This window comes from Rhinolophus sinicus, linkage group LG04 (assembly GCF_036562045.2).
Source record: "Rhinolophus sinicus isolate RSC01 linkage group LG04, ASM3656204v1, whole genome shotgun sequence".
Taxonomy (NCBI): Eukaryota; Metazoa; Chordata; class Mammalia; order Chiroptera; family Rhinolophidae; genus Rhinolophus; species Rhinolophus sinicus.
This window is the reverse complement of record NC_133754.1, coordinates 165,143,610-165,167,359: the sequence shown is the minus strand read 5'-3', so window position 1 is coordinate 165,167,359 and position 23,750 is coordinate 165,143,610. Positions and strand designations below refer to the sequence as shown.

General features: G+C 36.7%; 1 protein-coding gene across 8 annotated transcripts in view; it reads right to left on the bottom strand.

Moving 5' to 3' along the window:
* Positions 1-212: 212 nt before the first annotated feature.
* The window catches only part of FKTN (fukutin), a 57,657-nt gene continuing 34,119 nt past the window's right edge, over positions 213-23,750 (bottom strand). For 7 of the 8 annotated variants that reach the window (XM_019734205.2, XM_019734201.2, XM_074330787.1 and 4 more), the window contains 3 exons: positions 22,251-22,384; positions 20,497-20,624; positions 213-6,013 (listed from right to left, as the gene is read on the bottom strand). In XM_019734205.2, the coding sequence (XP_019589764.2) occupies positions 5,800-6,013; positions 20,497-20,624; positions 22,251-22,384 (476 nt within the window). In that variant the 3' untranslated portion in view covers positions 213-5,799. The remainder of the gene's footprint in view (positions 6,014-20,496; positions 20,625-22,250; positions 22,385-23,750) is intronic. The other variant, XM_019734206.2, reaches the window with a different exon arrangement.

Below are 23,750 nucleotides of genomic sequence, written 5' to 3'. Positions count from 1 at the left end.
TATAACAAGCTAATAAACCTAACTTTCTTTGATTATGGGTGTCTTCCTGATGGTCTGTGACCGGTAAGCTTTATCACTGAGAACTCTTGGATTTACAGAATTGAATTTTAGAACTATTGTACCAGTGACAAGATTACTATTTTACCAGATTGCTTATAAATGTTAGTGGCTGTTATTTCTACTGCAAACTTCAAAAATAAGCACAAAGTATCTCAAGAGATTAGAAAAATTTTATTCATCATCACAAACTGGATTATATATTACAAATTCTGATCAAAGTAATAATATTAAAGGTATTTTCAGTAGTACCACAAACTATTTGTACCCGAAGATAAAACCAAGTAAACTGGTAAGCATACACGAAAATTTACTCATGTTTAAAATAACACTTTGTTTAGAAAATCACATGCATGTTTTGCTGGTTATGAAGTGGAACGGACACACAAATACCTACATATCATTTTCATTGAACAAACACATGAAATGTTTCCCATGCTGTAAATGAGTCATCAGAATGCTGTAAAGTCTTATAATTTTTTAAGGAAATGATGCATGAGACAGTATAATTGTTTTATAGAATAAAATACAGTACTTCGAATTCTCCTAATACTCCCTCTCAACTCCGCTGTGAGAGCTGATCATAAATATATAGCTGCTTGGCTGGTTAATGTGTTCCTGTATAATCTGCATTGGGTTGGGTGGGTTGGGAGATTGCAAGGGGGGCATTTTAAGCTAGAAGTTCTGAGACTATAGAAGCAGAGATTTCTCATTAGAAAAATTTATGCATGCCTACTTCAGCACTGGTCCTGTTCAAAAGCTAACACCACTCACTGTATTGGCTGTTTGACTTATGCCCTATATTTATTATGTTGGTGCAAAAGTAATTGCAGTTTTTGCAATTTTATACCTTTTGAACCACAATTACTTTTGCACCAACCTAACAGAATTTTAGTCTGATGCAGAGCAGTTGAAAATAGCATCACATACCCTTGATTCTTGCCTCATTGAGACACAGGAACAAATGTGGGGGAAGTCGATGGAAATGAGTACTTTCAATTATCCTTTATTAATACTGATATAGGCATTCAGCACAGACAACTAAATGAAATTAAGTATTCTAAATTCTTTTCCTCTCACATCATGACTTACATCTGTTTTTGGCTGGGCAGAGATTTACTAATGAGGAGGGGAGGGTTTACCTCTATAAAAAGGTAGAATACAGAAAAAAAAAGCCCAGAGCACACACCAAACCTAGGGAAGTACAGAGAATGAATTGCTTGGAACCAAGAACTAGGATAAGAAGATCCTGGAGACAACAGCTTGACCAATACAATGAAAATACAAGTTCTATTTAGATAAGGAGACAACTTGGTTAAGTCTCTGAATTAAAAAACCATCCAATTTGCCCTTTCATACCTTGATACAATGAAAAAAATTTTTTCTAAGCAGATTCAGTCATGCAGCCTTCTGAGTAAGAACTGTGCCCTGAACCACAGTTTTTAAAATCCCATTTGAAGAATAATTAGAAAAGGACTTGGGAGTAGAAAACAGAATATTTTTTGAGTACTTACTATGTGTGGGTCTGATCCTCAGCACTTTATATTTCATTTAATCCCAACTAAAAGCCCTTAGAAGTCCGCATCATTTCCCCAAATCACTCATGAAAATTAAGGCTGAGAGGTCCTGTACCACAAATCCCATATGATGAAGCTTGGATCTAAATTCAGGCCTAATTCAAAAGTTTATGGTCTTTTTATGCCAACATGCTGCCTTTCCTTAGTGAGATGTGAGAGGTTACCTAGCCCAGTCTTAACGACAAAGAGAGAGAAGGAGGAAAAAGAAATAGCTGCAGGATATTTCTTCAGAGAAATTCTTTTGACGGGTCAAGAACTGGAGTTTTTCCATGCTTTAAAGTTGTTTCAAATGATGATTATGTGTTACAAGGTGGAAATGTGGCACTTTCCCTGACTAGATTTTGAGGGGAAATTTCCCCTGGGGATTTATAACATTGAGGATAAAAGAACTGTTCATTTTCATAAAGGTGAAACTAGGGGGAGACTTAGAAACATTGGCAGCCTTAAGCTTGTGACACTGGGTGAGGTTTTTGGCTGGGATTTAGGAAATTCATCACAAGTGTGTTTCCCAGATGCCGCTGTGGTCCCCAATCTATAACCCCCTGCTTTCCTATGTACCATCTCTCACCTCTCTGTCCTGTGTGTCATTCGAAGTGTGATAGCTGTGTAAGACTAGAAACAATGGTTTGGGGTCGCAAAGGAAAAAAGGAATGAGCACAGTCTGTTTTCAACTACTTGTACCCGTAAGAGAATATCAATAAAGAGGAAGAGGAGGGACTCTTCAGAAATGGAAACTTAGCAGATTGATGCTAATGTTTACTGCGGAAGTAGAGGAGTAATGTAGCATCTTGAAAACCAGGTACTCCTGGATATTAAGAATGACATGACCTAAGGCTAATGTCCCCAGACATGGACTATTTCACCTTATGAAGCTAAGGCATTTTTCAGATAAAGGTAAAAGACAGACTAAGAATTTTGGACAAGAAGGAAACCCTCCTCCTTGACCTCTTTGTCACCTGAGGCTCTCCATCTGGCAGGGAGATAGTCAGTGGGGAATGGCAGCAATACCCTGAAACATAATCCAACTGAGGCACTGGATGACTCATGGTCAAGCACCTAAAGCAGGGTTAAGACGCTGTGCTGCAATGCAGGGAAACAGGCCCGGGGCCAGAGGTCATGGCATTCCTGAGTTTTAGCCTCAGGTCTGTCGTGCTCAAATCACTCCTTTCTGGGCCTATTTATTTAGCTATAAAATAAGAGTGTTAGAATTTCTGGGGGGATGGTGGCAGACATTCTGCCATCTAGTGGTCATTTTTGGGGGTTTGTAGCTAAGCAATCACGGTTGAAACCTGCTATCCCACTGCTGGGCTTCTTAGGGATGCTCAACTTTGGGAACCGCAGTTTTATTCCAGGGCCGGATGTCACTAGCTGCAGGAGAGGAGAGAAGGCTAAGTGCTCCCTGCTGAGAGAAGGACTGAGTGGCTACCAGTTGTAAATCCTGCCAATCTTAATATGAGAGGTTTTCTCCTAGTAATCCAGGCAAACTGGACCTAAAAGTGGTCGGATTAGGAAAATTATTGTTGGAATACTCAGGTGAGGAAAGAAAAATGACCTGATGAGGTGCTGATGGTAGATCTACCTGACCCAAGGTTTCCGGACACTCAGCAGAATTCAACTGTGAAGCAGCACAGGCTGAAATATGGCTGAATCTGTATGAGAGGTGAGCCCGGACTTCAGAATCTGGGGAAAAGCTTTCATTCCCCCAAAGTTAGGGCAGGACCCAAAAAGCTGAAGCCGGGGACACCAGAAGACAGTCAAGAAAGGAATTCCTGCAGGATGTAGAACCTCTGGAGGGCAGGATGGGAACCTCTGTCGATGGGGTCAAGCCATCTTAGATTTTGAACACTTCAAGACCTTGGGTTCCAGGGACAGATAAAAGAGAAATAAGCTAACCAGGGATGGGTAAGACCCCTAGCAAACAGTGGGAGTCCCAATTAGAGATGGTCAGAAATGTGGAGTGTATACACTTCTAGATGCTGTGTACAAGCAAACGGTCCTCACTAAGCATGGTGGATTTTGCCCAGGAACACTGTTATTACATTATCTGTTATATTTTTTCAACCATGAAAAATAAAATTAGGGCCAGCTATTTAGAATTTGGGTATGATTTCCACGGGCTGATTTTCTAGCAAAGAGAAAGGTAATTACAATGGCTTGTCATTTGGGGACAAATTTCCTGGTAATCTATAAAGGTCCCTGAAAACCCAATTACGTTACTTATGAAAAGACCCAACGATTATGGCATTGAAAGTTCACCCTAGGAGAGAAAGGTCATTAGTTACTATTTATCAAAAAAAGTTTTCATTGTATTTAAAATTTGGAGTGGAGTGGCTGTAGGTTACTTTCCCCAACTGTTTTTTTTCTTTTCAAATTAAATTTATTGGAGTAACTGGTTAATAATATTATGTTTCAGGTATACAACTTTATAATACAACATCTGTATATTCGACTGTGTGCTCACCATCCAAAGTCTTCCATCACTGTATATTTGACCCCCTTTACCCTCTCCATCTTCCCCCCACCTCTTCTCCTCTGATAATCACCTTACTACCCTAACTTTGTTTTAAGAAAATTCTGTCAGCCCCTTTCCTCAGACCTCCTGGTTTCTATTTGTGACACTCCTGATATTCTTTAGTCTTGGAGGAAAATCTGCCAATCTGTTCCAGAAAGTAGTCCTAAACAGTCTAGATAAAATGTAACATTTAGATTCCTTTGAGAGTCTGAGAGAGAGAGAGAGAGAGAGAGAGAGAGAGAGAGAGAGAGAGAGAGAGAGAGAGGTGCTTATTGTGCCTATATATCCCTTTACTTTTCACTTGGAATATATAATTAAAGTGATTCATGAAGAGATGGGGAAGACAGGCCATCCCAGCCCACTCAGGGATGTGTCTTGTGAGGAAAAAGGAAAATGGAGGGTTTCAGAATGTGTTATACTTGATAAAGTAGGGAAGTCTGAGTTCTTGCCCCAGTGATATTCAGATAGAACAATAAGAACAGATGCAAACTTTACTAACAGTATGAGGTTGGGTGGGGCACAGTTGCCAGGGTTGCCATTTATCTTCATTTTGAAGACTTGTTGTAGTATTGAAGACAAAACGGAATAGGTAGGCTTACATACCATTTAAACTGGTTTATAGGCCTATAAATGAAAGATGGGGAGCTGTAATTAATGAATGAATACATTGAAGAGTACACTTAGAAAAATCAGAGGTATTTCTATTGATATGTTAGTGTTAACATTAAAATAGGGAGGGCAAGGATTATAAATAAGAAAATATTAAATGTCCATGAGTAGCTCATATTTTTACTCAACAGATGGATGAGAATGAAACAAGGAAAATAAGTTTTATGAAATGACAACCTTTTCAAAGTCATGTCTGTGGGCACGGTTTCACTTGAATGATTTGTCAACAAGTGCTATCAAAAGTCAGGGAAAATATGCTCACAATGGCCGGTAATTTAAGCATTACACAAACATAAGGTTTCTATTCACTTCAAATATAAAAATAGAAAGTATAAGGAAATTTAGGTATCCTTGACAAGGCCAGAAATAAGCTCTCATTCTCTTATAGGATGATGCTCTAAATCAATTCCACATCACGGTACTAATAAAAGGAATCTGCTAGCATCACTGCTTAATGCCACCTAAAGTTTGATCACCTGCTTATCAATGCAGACTCCACGCCTTAAAAGTAGCACTAATGTACAAGCTTAAGTGCTGAGAACAGGAACAGTTAATTCTTTTTAACTAGTATATTCGAACTTAATTTCGCCTGGTAAGCCCATCTTGTACTCCAAACACTAACATTTTGAAAGCACTTACAGAACATATCAGATTCTATACGAGCTCTTCAAAGGGTGAAGGTGTTTCCCTCAAGGGAAAATTGGGGTGCTTGCCAAAGGGAGGGGGAAAGAGGCAGGCATCTATCTCATTCATCTCTGCTCGCCACTCTGAACTAGCAACTGTACCTGGCACATGGAGACTCCTTAATAAATGTAAAGGGAGAGAATTAAATCAGACGGTTCAGGAGTTAGGACTCTTTCTGGGTCTTCAAACTTGTCATTTTTCTTTGGCTCCTACTTATGTTTGACAAATAGACATATATCTTTTCAAATAGTTATCCGTCTGGTTTTCAGGAGGGGAATTCTACTGTTTCAACCTGCTGTCTCAGTATAACTGGATAACCTCATCCCACTCCGAAACAGGCCAGACCCCATTGGGCTGCACGTTGGGGGGAGAGCGTTTCCAGTCCCACGTCTTCACGGGAATCCTCCAGGTCTTACCATAGTTGGCTTCAATGTACTCGATGGTTTCACAGGGCACATGAACCTTCATGTCTACAAACTCAGTCCAGCACAGCGTGAACTTGGGAAACAGGTATCTGTGGCAAAAACAAAGGCAATGTGGAGAGGAGTTAGGCTTCAACACTGGACATGTTAGCCAAGGAACCCAGCTGTTGGTGAACTCCTGGCTGAAAGACAGTCCCCTCCCATTAAATAGATTTGAGGCTAGATAATGTGGACATTTTATTGTTTCCAATTGTCCGGCACCCCTTTCCTCTTCTAATGTTAATAGCACCCCCATTTCCCTCCTCTATTCCCAGTCCCTGTGATTCAGGAGGGCTAACCCACTCCTAGGTTCCAGAGATGGGTAGAAAAGACCCAGGACTAAACAGAAAATTTTAGTGACTGGGTCAGGGATGGGAGTGTACACAAATTGGGCAAATGAAAGTCAGCTTTGGCATTTATGTTGGAACGACTGGGGAGGGAGGGGGGGAAGAGGTATCTTTTTTTTTTTGCTGAGATTTCTAAGCTGCTAGGATAGAAGCTGAGCACTGCTGGTGGCTATTTTTGCTATTAGCCAAGAGAGCCTGTCTGAGAATGAAGTCAAAGCAAAAAGCTGCCAAAAGAGGGAGGAAAATGACAGAGTTTGGAGAATCCTGGGGCAGTGCTTGGATTTGGCTGTGGTCATTCCTTGGGTGAACCAACAAGCATATAAATATTGACTACATTTTAATATGTGCAATTCTTAGTACATGGAGGGAGGCACGTGCAGCAGCAGTGACAAAGGAAACGAAACTCTCCTAGTCAGCCAGAGAACCTGAATCAATCCTAGCAATATGACATTCTCCAACAAGGGCATCACAAATGCTTGTGCCTTTGTAATAGGCCATGTTAATTTCTGTGCCCTGGGTTTCACTGTGGTCCCAGGTGGCTTGATAACCTACTCAGCTTAGATAGCTTAAGGAGAAATTCCCAGGGTCCGCCAGGGTATTTCTCTAACTCCTAGAATTTCCTCCCTCATACTGTAGTGAGAATCTCATACCACAATACGTGAACATGGTAGGTAGGACCCATTAACTTGGCTTAAGTAAAGCTTCACACCCTACCGCCTTTTCAAATGCAGGAATACACATCCAATGTTTCGATGCACTGTACTTCAACAACCACCTTCTTCCTGCTCTGCCTTTTTTTTTTTTTTTTTTTTTTACCATCTACACTTTTAAAATCTCTGCTCTCAGCCCCAAACATTCTTTTTAAAAACAGTTCACATACCATTAAATCCTCATCACATTCAAGCTGCTGCTCAAAGAATTTAACTAAAGAACACTAAAATAAACAGCACACATGGAAGGTGAATTTTCTTTTCTTTCACAACCTGACTTCCCCAGACTATATAGCCAGCCTGACCTCAAAGTACATTTTCAGGCTTGCATCCCTCACCTGAACCCACCTGTAGTTCCTGCCCTTCTTCCTTTCTTTTAAAACGCTAAAGACCATCTCTAAGCCAGCCGAAGGAGTATGGGTTATAATGAATTTTAATCTATCTATAGCAGAACTTTCTCAATTAGTAGGTAAGGTTCCGACATTAAACCAAAACGTTCCTTAAAAGTACACTGGATCAGTAAGTAAAATTTTATATATTACAAAGGGAAGTTCAAACCATCAGCTTTGTGAGATTTTAAGCTTTTCTGATAGACTTATATCCTGTGTTGGTGTTTTCTGAAAAATGTTCCTTCTCTTCACAACATGGGAAGAACTTTTAGGAAAGAGATTTGAAGTGCCAACAGCAGAGATCACAGAAATTCAAAATATCAGAGGATTAAAGGGGAAAAAAAAAGGAACAAGGGAAAAAAGCCAGATGTCAAAGTGTAATCATATTGTGCAAATGAGATCTAACTGGGATGTTCTCCAAGGAAAGGTCACTTTTCATACGTTCTGCTTTTGAATATCATGTTTTACCACCAGATGAACATAAAGCCATACATGAAAATGAGAGGCTGAACAAATTCTAAAGAAAGCAACAAGTCCCTTCTCCCCAAACCAATGGGTGCTGGCAGTTAATAGACAATCCCAGCTGGCTTCTGTGAAAAGTCAGCCACAGCAAATCTCATAGCTGAGGAAGAAATCAGATACAGCATAGATCCACCATCTGCTGGTCCCACTTTTACTCTGCACACTCATATTCATGGAATTGCTTATTTTGTCATCAGACAGATCCATCCATCACCAGCCTCCACCCTCCCCCATCAAATGCTGGTCAGCAGAATGTCCACCTGTCCCATCCTATCAAGTTGACACACTGAAGTTGAAATGAGGCAAAAACCACGGTCTATCTAGTAACACAGGCCAGGAAATTTCTCTCTTAAATATTAGCCTCTACAGTCTCATCAAAGAGGTGAAAGAAAGAAAAATCATAGGTCCAGGATAGAAGGTAAATAAGGATACTACCCATTTTACAAAAGCAATGTTTTGAACAAGAAAAGATTTATGAACAAAACCAAAACATTTAAAATACATAAACAATATTAAAATAACTCAAAGACAATTTAATTCAAATGTTAATTTTTGTTCCTAAATAGAAACATCCCTAAACATTTTGTGGTTTTCTTTTCACCACATAATTTTCAATCCATTCGGCCAAAAGAAAATTCCAGCAAAGATAAACAAACCATAAAATGTGAAAACTGACTTTAAAATGGGATTGTGGAGAAGGAAAGAGGGCTGAGGGACCCAGAACAGCACACACCATGTACTCTGTTCAGGTCACCAATAAACAATGACCAATAATCTGTCATGGGTGTGTAATGTGACTTTAGCTTTTAAAGCTAAGGTTCAGTTCAGCTAAGCAGTTTGTACTTAAAGCTCTGATAGAGTCCAAAATGTGAAAAGATTTAAATTCAGACTAAGCAACCCTATATCAGAATACAAATTCAAGGGATCTTATCACACACACAAAAATTCCCCTCAATCATTTTCGATTTCATACCATTTGTACTTCATTTTATTTTTGCATAAAACAGTACTTAGAATTAAGAGTTAGCTAGAGTAGACCATTTTTCTCCCCTCACAGAGATGCTTAAAGTCTGTAAAATTCTCCCCTCACAGAGATGCTTAAAATCTACTCATTGGTGGTAGGATAAAGTAATTTCATCAGTTTAATTATACAACCTATAAACACAATTACTAAGTGAAAAACACTGTTTTTATTATTACTAGTTAGCTTGGCTAAGTGAGCTAACATCAATTACAACTGACGCTGACATTTTTAAACCTAAGTTTGCATTAAATTCTGAAGTTGGAACAGTAGAGCCTTTTTTCAAAACAAGAATTTCCTACAAAACAACATAAATGGTTTATTCTCATTACCAATTTTGTCTCTTCTTTTAACTCTTAATTTCTTATTCTTTTGTTAGTCCAGTGCCTAAGCCCTCTAGTATACTGCTTTATAGAAGCAGGAACAGCAACCATTCTTACATCTTTTTCTTCTGATTTTAATAGAAAGTCTTCTAAAGTTTTACTATTAAATGTGATTTCTCAACGTAGGTTTTTGGTATAGTCCCTTTATCAGGTTAAAGAAATTCCAGATCCCTTTTATTCCAAGTTTACTAAACCCCCCCCTTTTTTCCTTTTTGATTAATTAGGAAATTTACCAAAAGTTTTTAATGTCATCTACTGAAACAATCACATAGTTTAAAATCCTTTTAAAATTTTAATCCTTTAATGTTGAGAATTATACTAATACATACACACTCCAAAATTCTAATCATTTGTTTCACTTAGGATATTTTTATCTGTGCTGAGACTTTAATTTCCCTTAAAAAATTTTTTTTGGGTACTGTCCAAGTCCTATTTGCTATCAGTCTCATAAAATGAGTTGCTTGAAGCAGTTTTTTTTTTTCTATTTTCCAACATAGGCTATATAATACAGGGAATAATCTGTGAAGGCATGGTAAAACTTTCTACGTCTTTTGGTAGGGAAAAGAAGGGAAAAGGAGTATTTTTGGTTACTAATTCAATTTCTCTAATGAATATAGATTATCTAGAATTTCTTGAGTTGATTTTGATACATGTTTTTTCCAGAAAATTTTATCATGTTCACATTTTATCTAATTACCACATTTATTGACTGAAGGTGGTCTGTAGCTTTCACTTTTGAGAGAATCAGTGTAACATGGTTAAGAGTCAACATCCTGGGTTTGAATATTGAATATTATTTTTAATTTTACTGATTTTCTTGATCAATATTGCTAAATGTCTGTTCACTAGATTTTATTTTTTAAAAACCAGCATTTGGATTTGTTGATCTTTGGTATTGGTTTTATTTCATTAATTTCTTCTATTGGTTTCCTTCCTTCACTTTACCTTTATCCTTTTAACTGCATTCTACAAGCTTTGATATGTAGTACATTCATTATCTTTGGGTCCTAAAAATTTTATAATTCTCACTCATGATTTCCTTTTTAAATTCATTAGTTATTAGGGAGGGCATTTTAAACTTTCCACACATTTTAAAGATGTCGTTTAATTGTTTTCAAATTCAATTCCATTGTGCCATACTACAAGTATTCCACGTATTGACATAATCATGTAGGTTCTTCCCCTTTAATCTGTTAATGTGGAGAATTTTACACACACACACACACACACACACAATTTTTATTAATCTTTGAAATTTACTAAGATTGCCTTTATGATGTAGTACATAAATCAACTTCTGTAAATGCTCCATTTATAGCATATAAGAGGATATTCACCATTTGTTGGGTGAAGACTTTTATAAATATCAAGTCGATCAAGCCTGTTAATTTTGTTCATATCTTCAACAATTTTACTAATTTCTTCTTTGTTTGAATCAGCAGTTTTAAAAAGTATATGAAAATCTCCTACCATAATTGTGAACATGTCAAATATTCATTAGAATTTCATCAGTTTTTGATTTATATATTTAAAGGCCATATTGTCATACAAGCTCATGAATATTCTTTCTTCTTAGTGGGCTGTTTCTTTGTGAAATTGTATAGTGGGCCTTTTCATCCTTTAATATTCCCCCCCTAAAATTCTATTTTGCCTGATACTAAAATTAAATATAGTGCCAGTTTTCTTTGGTTAATAATATCAGGGTATATTTTTTCTGTCCCTATAATTTTCAACCTTTGTGTGATTTTGTTTTAGGTGTGCCTCTTGCCAAGCATTATAACTAAATTTTGTTTTTCTATCCCGTTTGATAAACTATGTCTTTTTACAGGTTACCTTAATCTATTAACATTTATTGTAATAAATTATATATCTGGATGTGTTTTGAACTCTAGAGCCAGACTGCCTGGGCTCAAATCCTGGCTTCACCAGTTATTAATTGTGTGACCTTGGTCAATCTTTTTGTGTCCTAACTTCTTCCTTTATAAAACAAGGATACTACTACTACCTCAGAGAGATGTTAGCATAGAATGAATAAATATATGTAAAGTGCTGAGCAGTATTTAACACATAAGTAACACATAAGTAAGTGCTATAACAATGCTGACTGTTGTTGTTACATGATTATTTTTATATGTTTTCAGTTTATCATGCTTTTTCTTTGACCCACATTTCCTACATTTGGATTAATAAAGGTTTATAAATTTTCTTTCATTCTGTTTGTCTGGAAGTTTTCAATATTTCTATCTACTAGTAGTTACTGTCTGTAATAATTACTGTTTATTTTTTAACATACATACTTCACTACAACATTTACTTATAAAGACTAAATGTATGCAGAATTTCTACGCTCTTTATAAACATGTAATTTAGTATACTTTACTCTTGAACACTTGGCAAATCACCTCCTTCAACTTATTTTTAACATTTGTCTTTTTTTTTTTTAAACAGGCAATGGCTAACAAATTTACTGACACATTTTATGCAATTCTGTGTTCAACATTATTTCATACATATCATGTCTTCCTTCTGGATTCTTTAATAGATCTTTAAGTGTGGCTCTGTAAGACATAAACTTTCACAGTCTTTGTATACATGTAAATGTCTTTATCTTGACCTCAGTCTTGATTATTAGTTTTAAGTGTACGTAACATTCCAAATTGACAGTTATTCCTCCTCAGCTTTTGGAAGATGTTACTGCATTATCTTCTGGTCTCTATCGTTGCTGAGGTGTATTTGCTGTTCCTTTGTGAATTTATTTTCTCAGGTAGCCTGTAAACTTTTTTGGTTTTGATAGCATAGTTTTCCTTAAGAAGTATCTACATATAGATTTATTATTTATCCTGCTTGGCTGTCCTAAATTTGGAAATTCTCTTTAAATACTGCTTCTTCATCATTTACTTCAGTTTCTTTTAGCTTAGCTATGTCTTTAGACATATTCCTGTTATCTGTGTTTTAAGCAAAGGAATGTGACAAAGTGAGCAATTACTATGCCACATTAATTACTAGTCATCACCAACAATTCTGCCCATAAGTAGTTTTCTAAGAATTAGAATCAACTCTTGAAAACCAAAGTTACAGTGTGCTAGCTAACTAGTATTTTTTTTTTAACTGTCTCTTCCATTAAACCTCTCCCATTTCCACCACCAATTATTCAGAAGCTAAATGGGTAAAAGAGGAACGGCGTTACATACTTTTTAGAACCTAGGTTAGAATGGAGTCTCTCTGAGGTCTTTGCTGATCCCATACGCCACTCCTATCCCAAACTTCTAACATATGATCTATATATATAGCATATACAGCTTTTATAAAGTAAAATTCTACCCATCGGCCCTCATTTTCCCACTGACTTCCACTGTAAATTGAGTGGTTCCGTCTATCCTACTGACTTTTAAACTCTGCCATGCCCTCTCCATAGGACAGAATGAGTGGTTTATCTGTCCCACAGGAGAAACAAGAAGAAATCTGTATCATCAGTGAGTAGACAAATTAAAGCTTGCATGAATAGTTATCATTTAACACTTGAACGCACATGCAGAATAACCATATCAAAAACTACCCATTTAAAGCCTGCGCAAAACTTTTACGGCCAGAGGACAGAGCCTCAGGACAATTTTATTTCTGGTGCGTAACTTCCAAAAAACTAGATCTACTCGTACAGCTCATCACCAACCAACCGGACTCCAGCTGTGCTTGCTTTCTCTTACACAATTTTTATCGGATTTCTCTTTGAATAATAGACAAGGGGAAAAGGAGGTTAAATTATGATTTCAAATTAGATACTAAATGCACAAGGCTTCTTTTAGATTTCAGATTATCCAGTTTGTCCAATAAAATACAAAAGGTTCAAAGTTTATCACTGTAATTAGGTCTGCCTTGATCAAATTCATGGCTTCTGGACCCAGGTATCCCTGTTTCAACTTGTAATCTTGGGCTCTTTTCTCTGAGCATTGGTTTTCTAAGCCATAAAATACTTTTGTTTTCTTTTTTAACCTTTTAAATCAACTTTTTTGAGGTGTAATTTACATATAATGGAATGTACCCATTTTAAGTTTTGACAAATACATATACCCTGTAACCACTACAATAATCAAGATAGAGAACATTTCTACCACCTTGCTTCCCAAAGTTCCCCATGCTCTTTGGCAGTCAATCCACCCCAGCCCCTGGCATTCACTGATATTGTTACCTTTGTGATTGGTTTTGCCTGTTCCACAACATGAAATAAATGCAGTTACAGCGTATGTACTCTTCCTATCTGACTTCTTCCACTTAGCATGTTTTGGAAATTCATCCATGTAGTTCGTTTCTCCCTATTGCTGAGTACTAGTCCACTGTTTGAACATACCATAATTTGTTTATCTGGTCACCATAAGATGTGCATTTGGGTTGTTTCCATTTTTTGGCTACCATGAATAAGACTGCTAAAAACATTTGTGTACAAGTCTTATTATGAAAATATGTTCTTATATCTCCCCAAATACTACCTTATAGAATATTTTATGGAATTATATTCAAACAACAAATTTATGGCAGTCTTAAAAATATAATTTATTTCACATAAATATATAATAAGATCTGGTATTTATTCATTCTGAGATAATTTCTTTAAAAACCAAATAAACGAAGCTTACTATATAAATAATTGCCACTTCTGTATATTGTATAAGTATACAATTACCACATAACATGCATTCAAAGCTCTTCCCTCAATGACTCAGTTTTGTCCCTCCTACACAGTAAAGGTTTGGAGGTATAATTAAGGAGCCCTAAGTCACAATCTCTATGTTGTAAAATATGAAGGCATAAACTGAGATGTGGTATCATCTGTGAGATCATTTTTAGAAAAGACAATGTTTTAAATATACTCACTGAAAGAAATTATTCAAATTTGCCTTTTTAGCTTCACAGCTGTAAGTACTAAAAAAAAAATGTGTTTTTCTGAGAGCTAGAACTACAGAAGCATAGTATCTGTGAAGCTGAGAGAACTTACGAATGGGGATTCAACAACTAACTCTAGTCCTTAACATCTTTTGAAGCCAAGTGACTGAAAACAACTGGAGTGACTTAACTTGACTGCTTTGGTTCTCCAAAGGTGCTAGGTTGGATCAAGTCATCAACCTGATGTCACCCTAGCACCTTCACAAAACACTGAAGACTGCACTTAAGAGGACCTGATTTTAGTTTCAAGTATGGCTTGGGTCTCACTCAGCTAGACAGATTTATCAAGCTTGATTCTATCTACAACTCAGGACAGACAAGTCGGCAATAGTATTCAAATAAAGCACGAAAGAGGTAAAGGGGGGAAAAATCTATGGAAATTCAGAGGAAGTGGAGATTATTTCCAGTTAGAGGTACTGAGGTGCAATCAAATTGGAGGCAACTCAATGTCCTTGCAAGAACTGGGCCATGTGATGATGTACAGTAATCTGGTACCACTAGTGAGATGCTTAAAATCTTGGACTAAAATCAAGATTCAAAAGGCTGAGTGTCTAAATGCCATGTGGTATCTTGGATTAGATCCTGGAACAAAAAAAGGACATTCGTGGAAAAACTGGTGAAATACAGATAAAGTCTAGAGCTTAGTTAATTGTAACACACCAATGTTGGTTAATTAGTTTTGACAAATGAACCATGGTAACGATATGTTAACATTAGGGAAACTGGGTGACTGGTATACAGAAACGCTGTATTATCTTTGTAACTTTTCAGTAAATCTAAAATTACCACAAAATAAAAAGTTTACTTAAAAAAATTAGGGGAGAAAAAGGCAGGTAGAATAAAGCATGCTGACAAACAAGGAAGACTGAGGAGGCCTGTACAGCTACTAAGAGCCTTAAGGAGTCAAAGGAAAAACAAAACACTGAGGAACAAAATGTTATACTTTTACTGGTATTAGAACATTGCCCTCTATTTCTCAAAGAGCACAATCAAACAATAATAACTCTATTTCTAGGAATCTATTCAGGAAAACAATCCCTAATAAAGTGTTTACTTTATGTACAAAGATGCTCACAGAATTTTCTTAATAATAAGAGAACAATCTATATAGAAAAAATAATAAAGTAGATGTATTATTAGGCCTTTCTCCGTATTCCTCCTAAGTCTACCTAACAAAGTTCTCTATTGTTAAGTCATAGTTCCTTGCCGTTGCTTTTAGACAGAGTTGATTTGGTATCTCAACTATACATGACATATACAGTCATGTGCTGCTTACTGACGGTGAGACATTCTGAGAAATGTGTCATTAGGTGATTTCATCACTGCGAACATCACAGATTGTACTTACGGAAATGTAGATGGTATAGCCTACTAGACACCTAGACTGTATGGTGCAGCTTATTGCTCCTAGGCTACAAGCCTGTGTAGCAGGTTACTGTACAAAACAGCAAGAGATTAAGTCAAGCACAGAGAAAATGGTGCAATCAAGAGATTCAGTAAACATGAGATGTATGAGGCTGCTACCAGCACAACACGGCATGCTGTTCTGCGGTAAACTTTTTTTTTATTATAAATAAGTAGAAAGAGTACACTCTAAAGTAACAATAAAAAGCATAGTATAGTAAGTACATAACCCAGTAACATAGTCATTTATTATCATTATCAAATACTCTGCACTGTACGTAATTGTCTGTGCTGTACTTTTACACGACTGGCAGTGCACGTTTGTTTACACCAGCATCACCACAACACCTGAGTGATGCCTGGTACTACAACGTTAGGACAGCTATGAGTCACTAGGCAATAGGAATTTTTCAGCTCCGTTATAATCACACGGGACCACCATTGTATATGTGGTCCGTCACTGGGGGGGGACAGTAAGTCCTCATTTAACGCTGTTGGTATGTTCTGCCGACTTCAAGCAAAACGATGTATAAAGGAACCAATTTTACCATAGGCTAATTGATACAAACAAGAGTTATGTTCCCACAGCATTTCATCAATGTTATAACAAAATGATGTTAAAATAAATAAATTTTTTCAAGGACCTGCTCATTAACAATATGACAGAGTTTGTGGTGAAAATAACACTGTATATGGATAAGAACATGGGCTCTGAAGTGATATGGTCCTAGGTCTGAGTCTTAGCTCTGTCTTAATTTCCTCATCCATAAAATGAAGGTGACAATGATAAAAATCTCCCTTATAAACTTGTGAGGGTTAAGTGAGATGATGCAAATAAAAGCTTGGTACATAGTAAATACTCAATAAAAGTTCATTTTTATTATTACCATTAGTATTACCTCTCAAACTTTTGGCCTCTACTTATATCAGTTGATTCAGTGGGGAAGGAAAGAAATAACCCCAAGAAATATGGGCAGCACTATAGGAACTGTGAAGCTGTGGAAAAGAAACTTCACATCCTGGAGGCATGGTTACTATATTCACCACTTTTTATTACTGGTGATTGGGACTCTGCAGAAGAAAAATAAATATAAAAAATCTAGACAATATATAAGAATGGGATTTAGATTTGAGGTAAAAGAGGGAATTTAGGAAAAGGAGTGACGGACTGAGAACTAAGGATGGAATGAATATGAGATCTGGAAATAAAATGCTTGCCCAGAGAATAACTAATCCAAGTTAGCACTATATGAAGGTGCTATGCTTTGTGACAGAGCTACACAGCAACAGTAATAGATAGTAATGATAGTAGCAGCCGTAGCTAATACCCACATAGTAGTATTTATTAGGTGCCAGGAATTGCTCTAAATGCATATTATTAACTCATTTAATCTATTAACTCTTAGAAGAAAGCATTTAGGCTTAAGAGTCTAAACAGGTCTGGAGTTAAATCTTGGCCCTGCCATTAATGGTAAGATGACTTTGAGTGAGTTACTTCATTTCTCTGAGCTTTAGTTTCCTCATATCTAACTGGGAGTAAGAACACCTAACCCACAGGATAATCTGAGGATTATCTGAGATTATAAATACAAAGTGCCTGATGTCTAGCAGATACCCTGGTAGCTATATCTTTATTACTGCTGTTACTATGATAATTATTAAATCTGAGAACCAAAAACATCATTCTGAAGGCATAAAGTTTTGAAAGAGAGAACTTCTTTCTTCCTTCCTGAGTTCCTTTTCAACCTTTTTAAAAAAATGGTAAGCATTCTATATTATTAAGCTTTTCTCAGAATTAACTATGCATGAATAAAAAGTAGAATATTATAAAGATAGAAAGAACCTTAGACTAACTTTAAAGGTTGTTGTTTTTTTCTTTTTCCTTCTAGGAATAGTAGTGGTGAAAATACTACAGCTCCTTTAAGTAAATAGTGTTGAAAAGAATGAAAATGGCATATGGTTGGGGGAATCTTCCAAAGAAACTACGCAGCCATCCCCTGTTCTTTTCTCTGCCTTTTAAGGTCACGGTAACATGATAGAAAATCTGGGACTCACACCATCTGTCCAGACAGTTCTAGTACTGCTCATTTCTCTTCTTAAATAATCAGAACACTTCACACTTCCCAAACACTGCTACCATAAAGAGCGCTTAAAGCAGGATGAAAGCAGCTCTTTCGATCCAGAAATGTAGTGGTTAGAAATGAACAGTTCTTTCGAGGTTTGTGGGTTTCAGATCATGTCAGTAAGAAACTCAAGCCTTGGAAGGAAATTTAAGAAAAACAGGATTATCATACTGGCTGTAAAAATTATCTTTCTTAGAAAAATAAAAAGGTGACCTTCTCATGTGAGTTCTCTAAGAGTAGGTCTGGCAGTTTAATATTGAAATAACTAGATAGGTTCCTAATCTGTAAATTTCTCACAAGACAAAGAAGAGGAATAATTTTCTTTACGACCACTACTACTAGTAGTATTAATAATAGCAGCTAATCCTTTCTTAGCACTCAAGACATGCTTAATTCTCTTCAAAACGCTTTTTGTGTATTAACTCATTTGATCTTTACAACCACTCTCTGTAGCAATTTCTATTATTATTCCCATTTTACATTTGAGGAAACTTAGGCACAGAGAGGTTAAATAACTTTCCCAAGGTAATCAATCTAGTAAAATGTAGGGCTGGGATTCAAAAGCAAGCAGACTGACTGTGCCTTTAATTTGTATGGTATATCACCTTATAGTTTTTTTAAAAGCTTCTAAATGATACATTAAATTTGGCATCTTTATCGTACTTTGAATAAACAAACTGTAAGTGAATATCAAAAACACCCCCCATTCACCAGTGTCAATTATATATTCATTAACTTATTATTTTCTGTCTTATAATCAGAGCTTACCCAACATAAATGTGTTTGCTGTTAAAAAGCAAAATAATGTTTTATAATAAATGAAAGTTTCAAGAATATGCTCTGGGGTCAATGTCAATTTGGGGATACTGCATGACTTTGAGGAAAAGGTTTGGATTACTCTCAAACCTCCAGAACTAGTTGAACTTTACATGAAGACAGACACCTTGCCTTCAAATAAAGATTCAGCGATCCCAGTAGGGAATGTCAGTGTACCCAGGAGAAACCAGGCTGAGTGTGGAATTCCTCTTCTGTGTTACAGAACATTCCTCACTATGCCCCATGGCTCAAAGGTAATCAATGACAAAAGCCCCAGTCTCAGCAAGGTGGTAAGGTAAATTTATGCGACTGGTTACGTAACTACCATAACGACAGTAATGACAATAATCACATTAATACTCTCAGTATTAATAATATTAAATAACAATAACAGTGATAACCACCACTTACTTAATAAATGCTAAGCATTATGGTAAGTGCCTCATATTGTCAGGTGTTTTAGGGAGGCAGAGGCGAGAAGTGGTTCAAAGTACGAACTCTAGAGACAGGCTGCGGTCTGCCTCCTTCACTCATTTGCTATGTGATCTTGAACAAACTACTTAAATTCTCAGTGCCTCACAGAGTATCTACCTCTTAAGGTTGTTTTGAGGGTTAGGTGTGCTAATACATGTAAAATGTTCATAATAGTGCCTGACACATAGTAAGTAGCACTACCCCAATTTAATAGATGAGATTAATGTTGGGAAAAGCCACACGTAGGTGGAGCTGAGGTTTTCCAGTTTGCCTGACTCCAAAGCCCCTGCTCTTCGCGTTCTCCCATTCATTCTCACTCTCTCAGAACTGAGAACAGACCAACTGCATCATAAAGGAAAGCACAGGGCGGCTGGGTGGCTCAGTTGGTTAGAGCGCGAGCTCTGAGCAAGAGTTGCCGGTTCAATTCCCGCATGGGATGGTGGGCTGTGCCCCCTGCAACTAAACATGGAAAACGGCGACTGGACTTGGAGCTGAGCTGCACCCTCCACAGCTAAGACTGAAGGACAACAACTTGACTTGGAGCTGATGGGTCCTGGGAAAAAACACACTGTTCCCCAAGAAAGTTCTGGAAATACACATTGTTCTCCTTCCCCAGTAATATCTCTAAAAAATAAATAAATAAAGGAGAGCATAGTTACTCTCATATCATTTTCGTCTTTTCTCATCAAGGAGTTTTACTATGGCAGCATTAAAAAAATGTTTAAAATGCCAATCTAACACATACTGCATTCTTCAGTTCTGAGACACACCCCTCTACCCCCCAATTTTTTCATCTGTGAATCATGTGTCTTACAATTGTAACTGGAAGTGTTTTTCCTTTCTTAGAAGCACATAAAATAAGGGTGCATCTTACAATCTATATCATCTTACATTCGACAAAATACGGTTGCTGTTCAGCCCAACGAGCATCTTTGGAGGACTAACCCTCGTCTATGTTGAAGGCACATAGTGCCTGCCCAGCACTCACGGCCTCAGCCCCAGTCAATCCACATTCCTCATTTAAATAGCACTTCACCTTGACTGTCTCCTTGCTGACCTTTACCCATGCCCATCAAATTATCAAGCTCCTACAACTCGAACAGCAAATCAGTTTTCTGGGTCAGACTCTGAGCTTGGTTTTCGTGTTCCTTGTTTTGGGTTTGTCTTTCTGATGACTCAAGGGCTTTGAATGATAATGAATCTCTGGACTAACAAGCCCAGGGACACTTCCTCCTTGCAGACTTTCCTGACAGGTAGTCCTCGCTTCACAAACACAACTGGGTTCTATGGGCAAGCTGAGAAAATGGTACCTAACAGTGGAGCCTTGACAGAGCCTTTTCTCCCCCCAACCTTGTGAAGTTATTTCTATAGCCCCCCTCCCCCTTTATAAGTGTTTATCTGATTCATACTTAAATTTTTTTCCTGTTTTGGCCTGAGTGCCTCCATTCCACATATGGTCAGTCTCTTCATAGAAGAAAAAAATGTCAAGTTTTACGTCATCTTTTCCCTGGAAAGAGAGTTCCAAGCTGTCTTCTACCTAGAGGGAAGATGAAAACGTTCAGAGACTGAAACAAAAGAAATACACGTTTTCAATTTAGAGAGATAATATTTTATATAGAGAGAGTACAGATTTTAGATACACGTTTTTTCAAGTTGGAGCAGCTCTGAAATCGGGATGCATCAGTAGCACGCCATCATTTGATTTCCTCCTGAAATGCATATAAAACAATGTTGCTCCCTACAACTGGTGACGACTCAGGGCAACGACTTACAGCAGTGAAATTATCACTGTGTGGAACATCCTGCTCCTGAGCCCCTTTCTGACTAAAGGAGGGAAGGAACCAAAGACAGATTACGCCCTTTAATATTTAATAATCAAGTGACACTATCAGGAAAAGAAGTTTCTCATTACAATCAATAAATAAGCACTTAAGGAAATGTTGTATTCTAGAAATCCATATACCTACCATAGATCAGTACATTATGTACATGACAAAAAGAGAAGTTAAAGGTACAAAGACTTTTTCTTCTTTTTTTTTTTTTTTTAAGTGATGAAAGAGCAGTTTATTAGAAGAAAAAGTACACTCCAAAGGGATCGGAGTGGCCGGAGCACAAGAATGGGGTCCAAAGCCTCCAAGGTGCTGACTGGCGAGGACTTGGAGTTTTTATCCCTTTTTCTCTCTACAATGGGCTCATAAAGACTTCTGAGAGTATTTCCCTAATGGTATGTATTCCACAAATAATTATGTTCCCATTGGACTTGGTGCATCTGTCTGTTACAGCACTAATCACATAATAATTATTTATGCATTTTTTTCCCTTCTAATTAGACAGTGAACGCCTCAAAGGTAAGGACTGTCACTGATTCCTCTCTATGTCCTGGGTGCTGAGCACAGTGCCAGGCATGGAGTGAGGGCTGAGGAAACGTTTGCTGAGTGACTAGAGTTCCACTGCTTTGACTTTGACCTCAGGAAAATATTTTATTAATTTTTTTGGTAAAGTAGAATGATTATGATGAGGGAAATAACTTTTCATACTTCTACGTGCTTTCCAAGACAACACCATCCTGGAGACAAGAAAATTAGAAGTGAGGTGATTGCAAAAGGATCACGGGGTTGGAGCACAGGAATCAAATCGTCTAAAGGAGATTTCATCTAAGCCACGATAACCTCTTCCTAGCTGACCTGTGAGAAAACTGCTATCACCTAGGCCAGGCAAAATAAACAAGAAATTCAAGTACTGTTTGAAATGAGTCTGTATTTGTAACCCGTAGCAATCAATGGAATGTTTCATGTTGACAGTGATAAGATGCCTAAGTGAGCATAAAATTAAATGACTCATGAGAAACAATATAACTTCATGGAAGGGGAGGAGGGATTCTTACTTATTATATTAATTGTATATTATATAATGGGAATAAATTCATTTGCAAGAATCCAAGATCTTTTTCTCTTTGTCGCTGTCAATAGAAAGCCAGATTTCTAGTTTTCCTTAAATAGTGCTGAGGTCACAAGTGGTAACAAGCTTCTGCTGAACTCAGCCTGGCCAATATTTAGTGATAACATGATGCGTGCAACATTCTTAAACATTTCTGAGTTGCTTAATATAAATTTTACTTTTGAGACATGCTATTTGTTCAGTAAAGCAGGTTTTTATTACTCACCTTCCCAAATTTGTGTTTGAGTGGAAGTCCTGCATCCTGAAATGCTGAAATAATATTAGATTTGTAATCTTGTATAAAAATTCCTAAGTCAACATCTTTACTATAAGGAATAATACTGCACTGCCGATACCATCCTTAAAAAAAGAAAAAGAAATAAGAAAACTTTTTTAGAAACTTAAATTTTGTGAGGGGTACAAATATCTATTATTTTACTTTGTATATCTGAAACTAATAAAAAACACATCAGTATTAAAAAAAGAAAAAAACTTAAATTTGGAAAAAATTGTCATTATTATAATGTCTGATCTTTGTAACAGTGGATTTTATTTCATAGGATTAGACTTAGGATGCTTTATTAAAATTATTTAAAAAAAATTAAATCCCAAACTAAAATCTGTGGTTATAGGACCCACCTGTTAAAGAACTCGACCCTTGGGGGGTGGACAGAAAAACAAAACAAAATCCTCCCCTCCCCTCCCTGCCCCTCCCCTCATTTTTACTGGCCTGGGTACTTGGTATCCTCTAAAACTTTCATGATGTATTTTAATTTCTGAATAAACTATTAGCTTTAATAATGTTAATTAAGCCATCCATTTAAACAAATTAAGTTACTTTTGAGAATGTTTAATCAGAAACTTCCAATGATGAAGGCTGCATTTAAGATATGCTAAAAATATAATTTAATTATTTTGCTTAAACAATATCCTTTTCCTGAATAGTAATTTCCAGAACTTAACAGCTCAGAACAGCTCATGTCCAATGGGTCATATAGCAAAGAAGAGCAGTATCAACCTCAATTGTCAGCATACTGTCAAAAGATATTTCTAGGTATTTGCTATGTATCTACTTCACAATCAGGTACTATAGTAATGTTCTAAAAAAAGAAAAACAAAATTTATACTTTAAGATTACTAAGGACTCCTGAATCTCTCCTATTATCCTTCTATGCCTTCCATCCAAATTATTAAAAAAGTAAGTAAATGTCTGCGATTATCTTTATAGGTATCACCACCAGGCAATACTGTTTGGAAGTCTAAACTTTCATTTTATTTTAACATGGATCTTTAGAAGCCTATGATGATGGGCTCTCACGTCTAGTTTGAGAAAAGTCTACAATCCACATCTATCAAATAATCATAAATTATTAAAAATGGAAGCCTCTTTATTATTATCTAATCTAACTCCCTCATTTTGTAAATGTCCTTAAATCAAGAAAACCATGGGGCTAAGAACTCAAAACAAACCATGACAAATGATTAAGAAGTATTTCTGATGACATAGTCTATAAAACAATTAAAGTTAAACCTTTAAGCATATATCACATAAATGTGTGAGGTGTATTTCTTTGGCTTACTCGAGCTGTCAGCTTGTTGACAGGAAGAACCGTGTGAATTTTCCACAAACACTAATAAAGAGGATAACCATATATCCTAGTTTATGCCTGTTGTACCAACATACTTATTAATGGGACTCCCTTTCACTCAAAAGTCTCTTGAATTA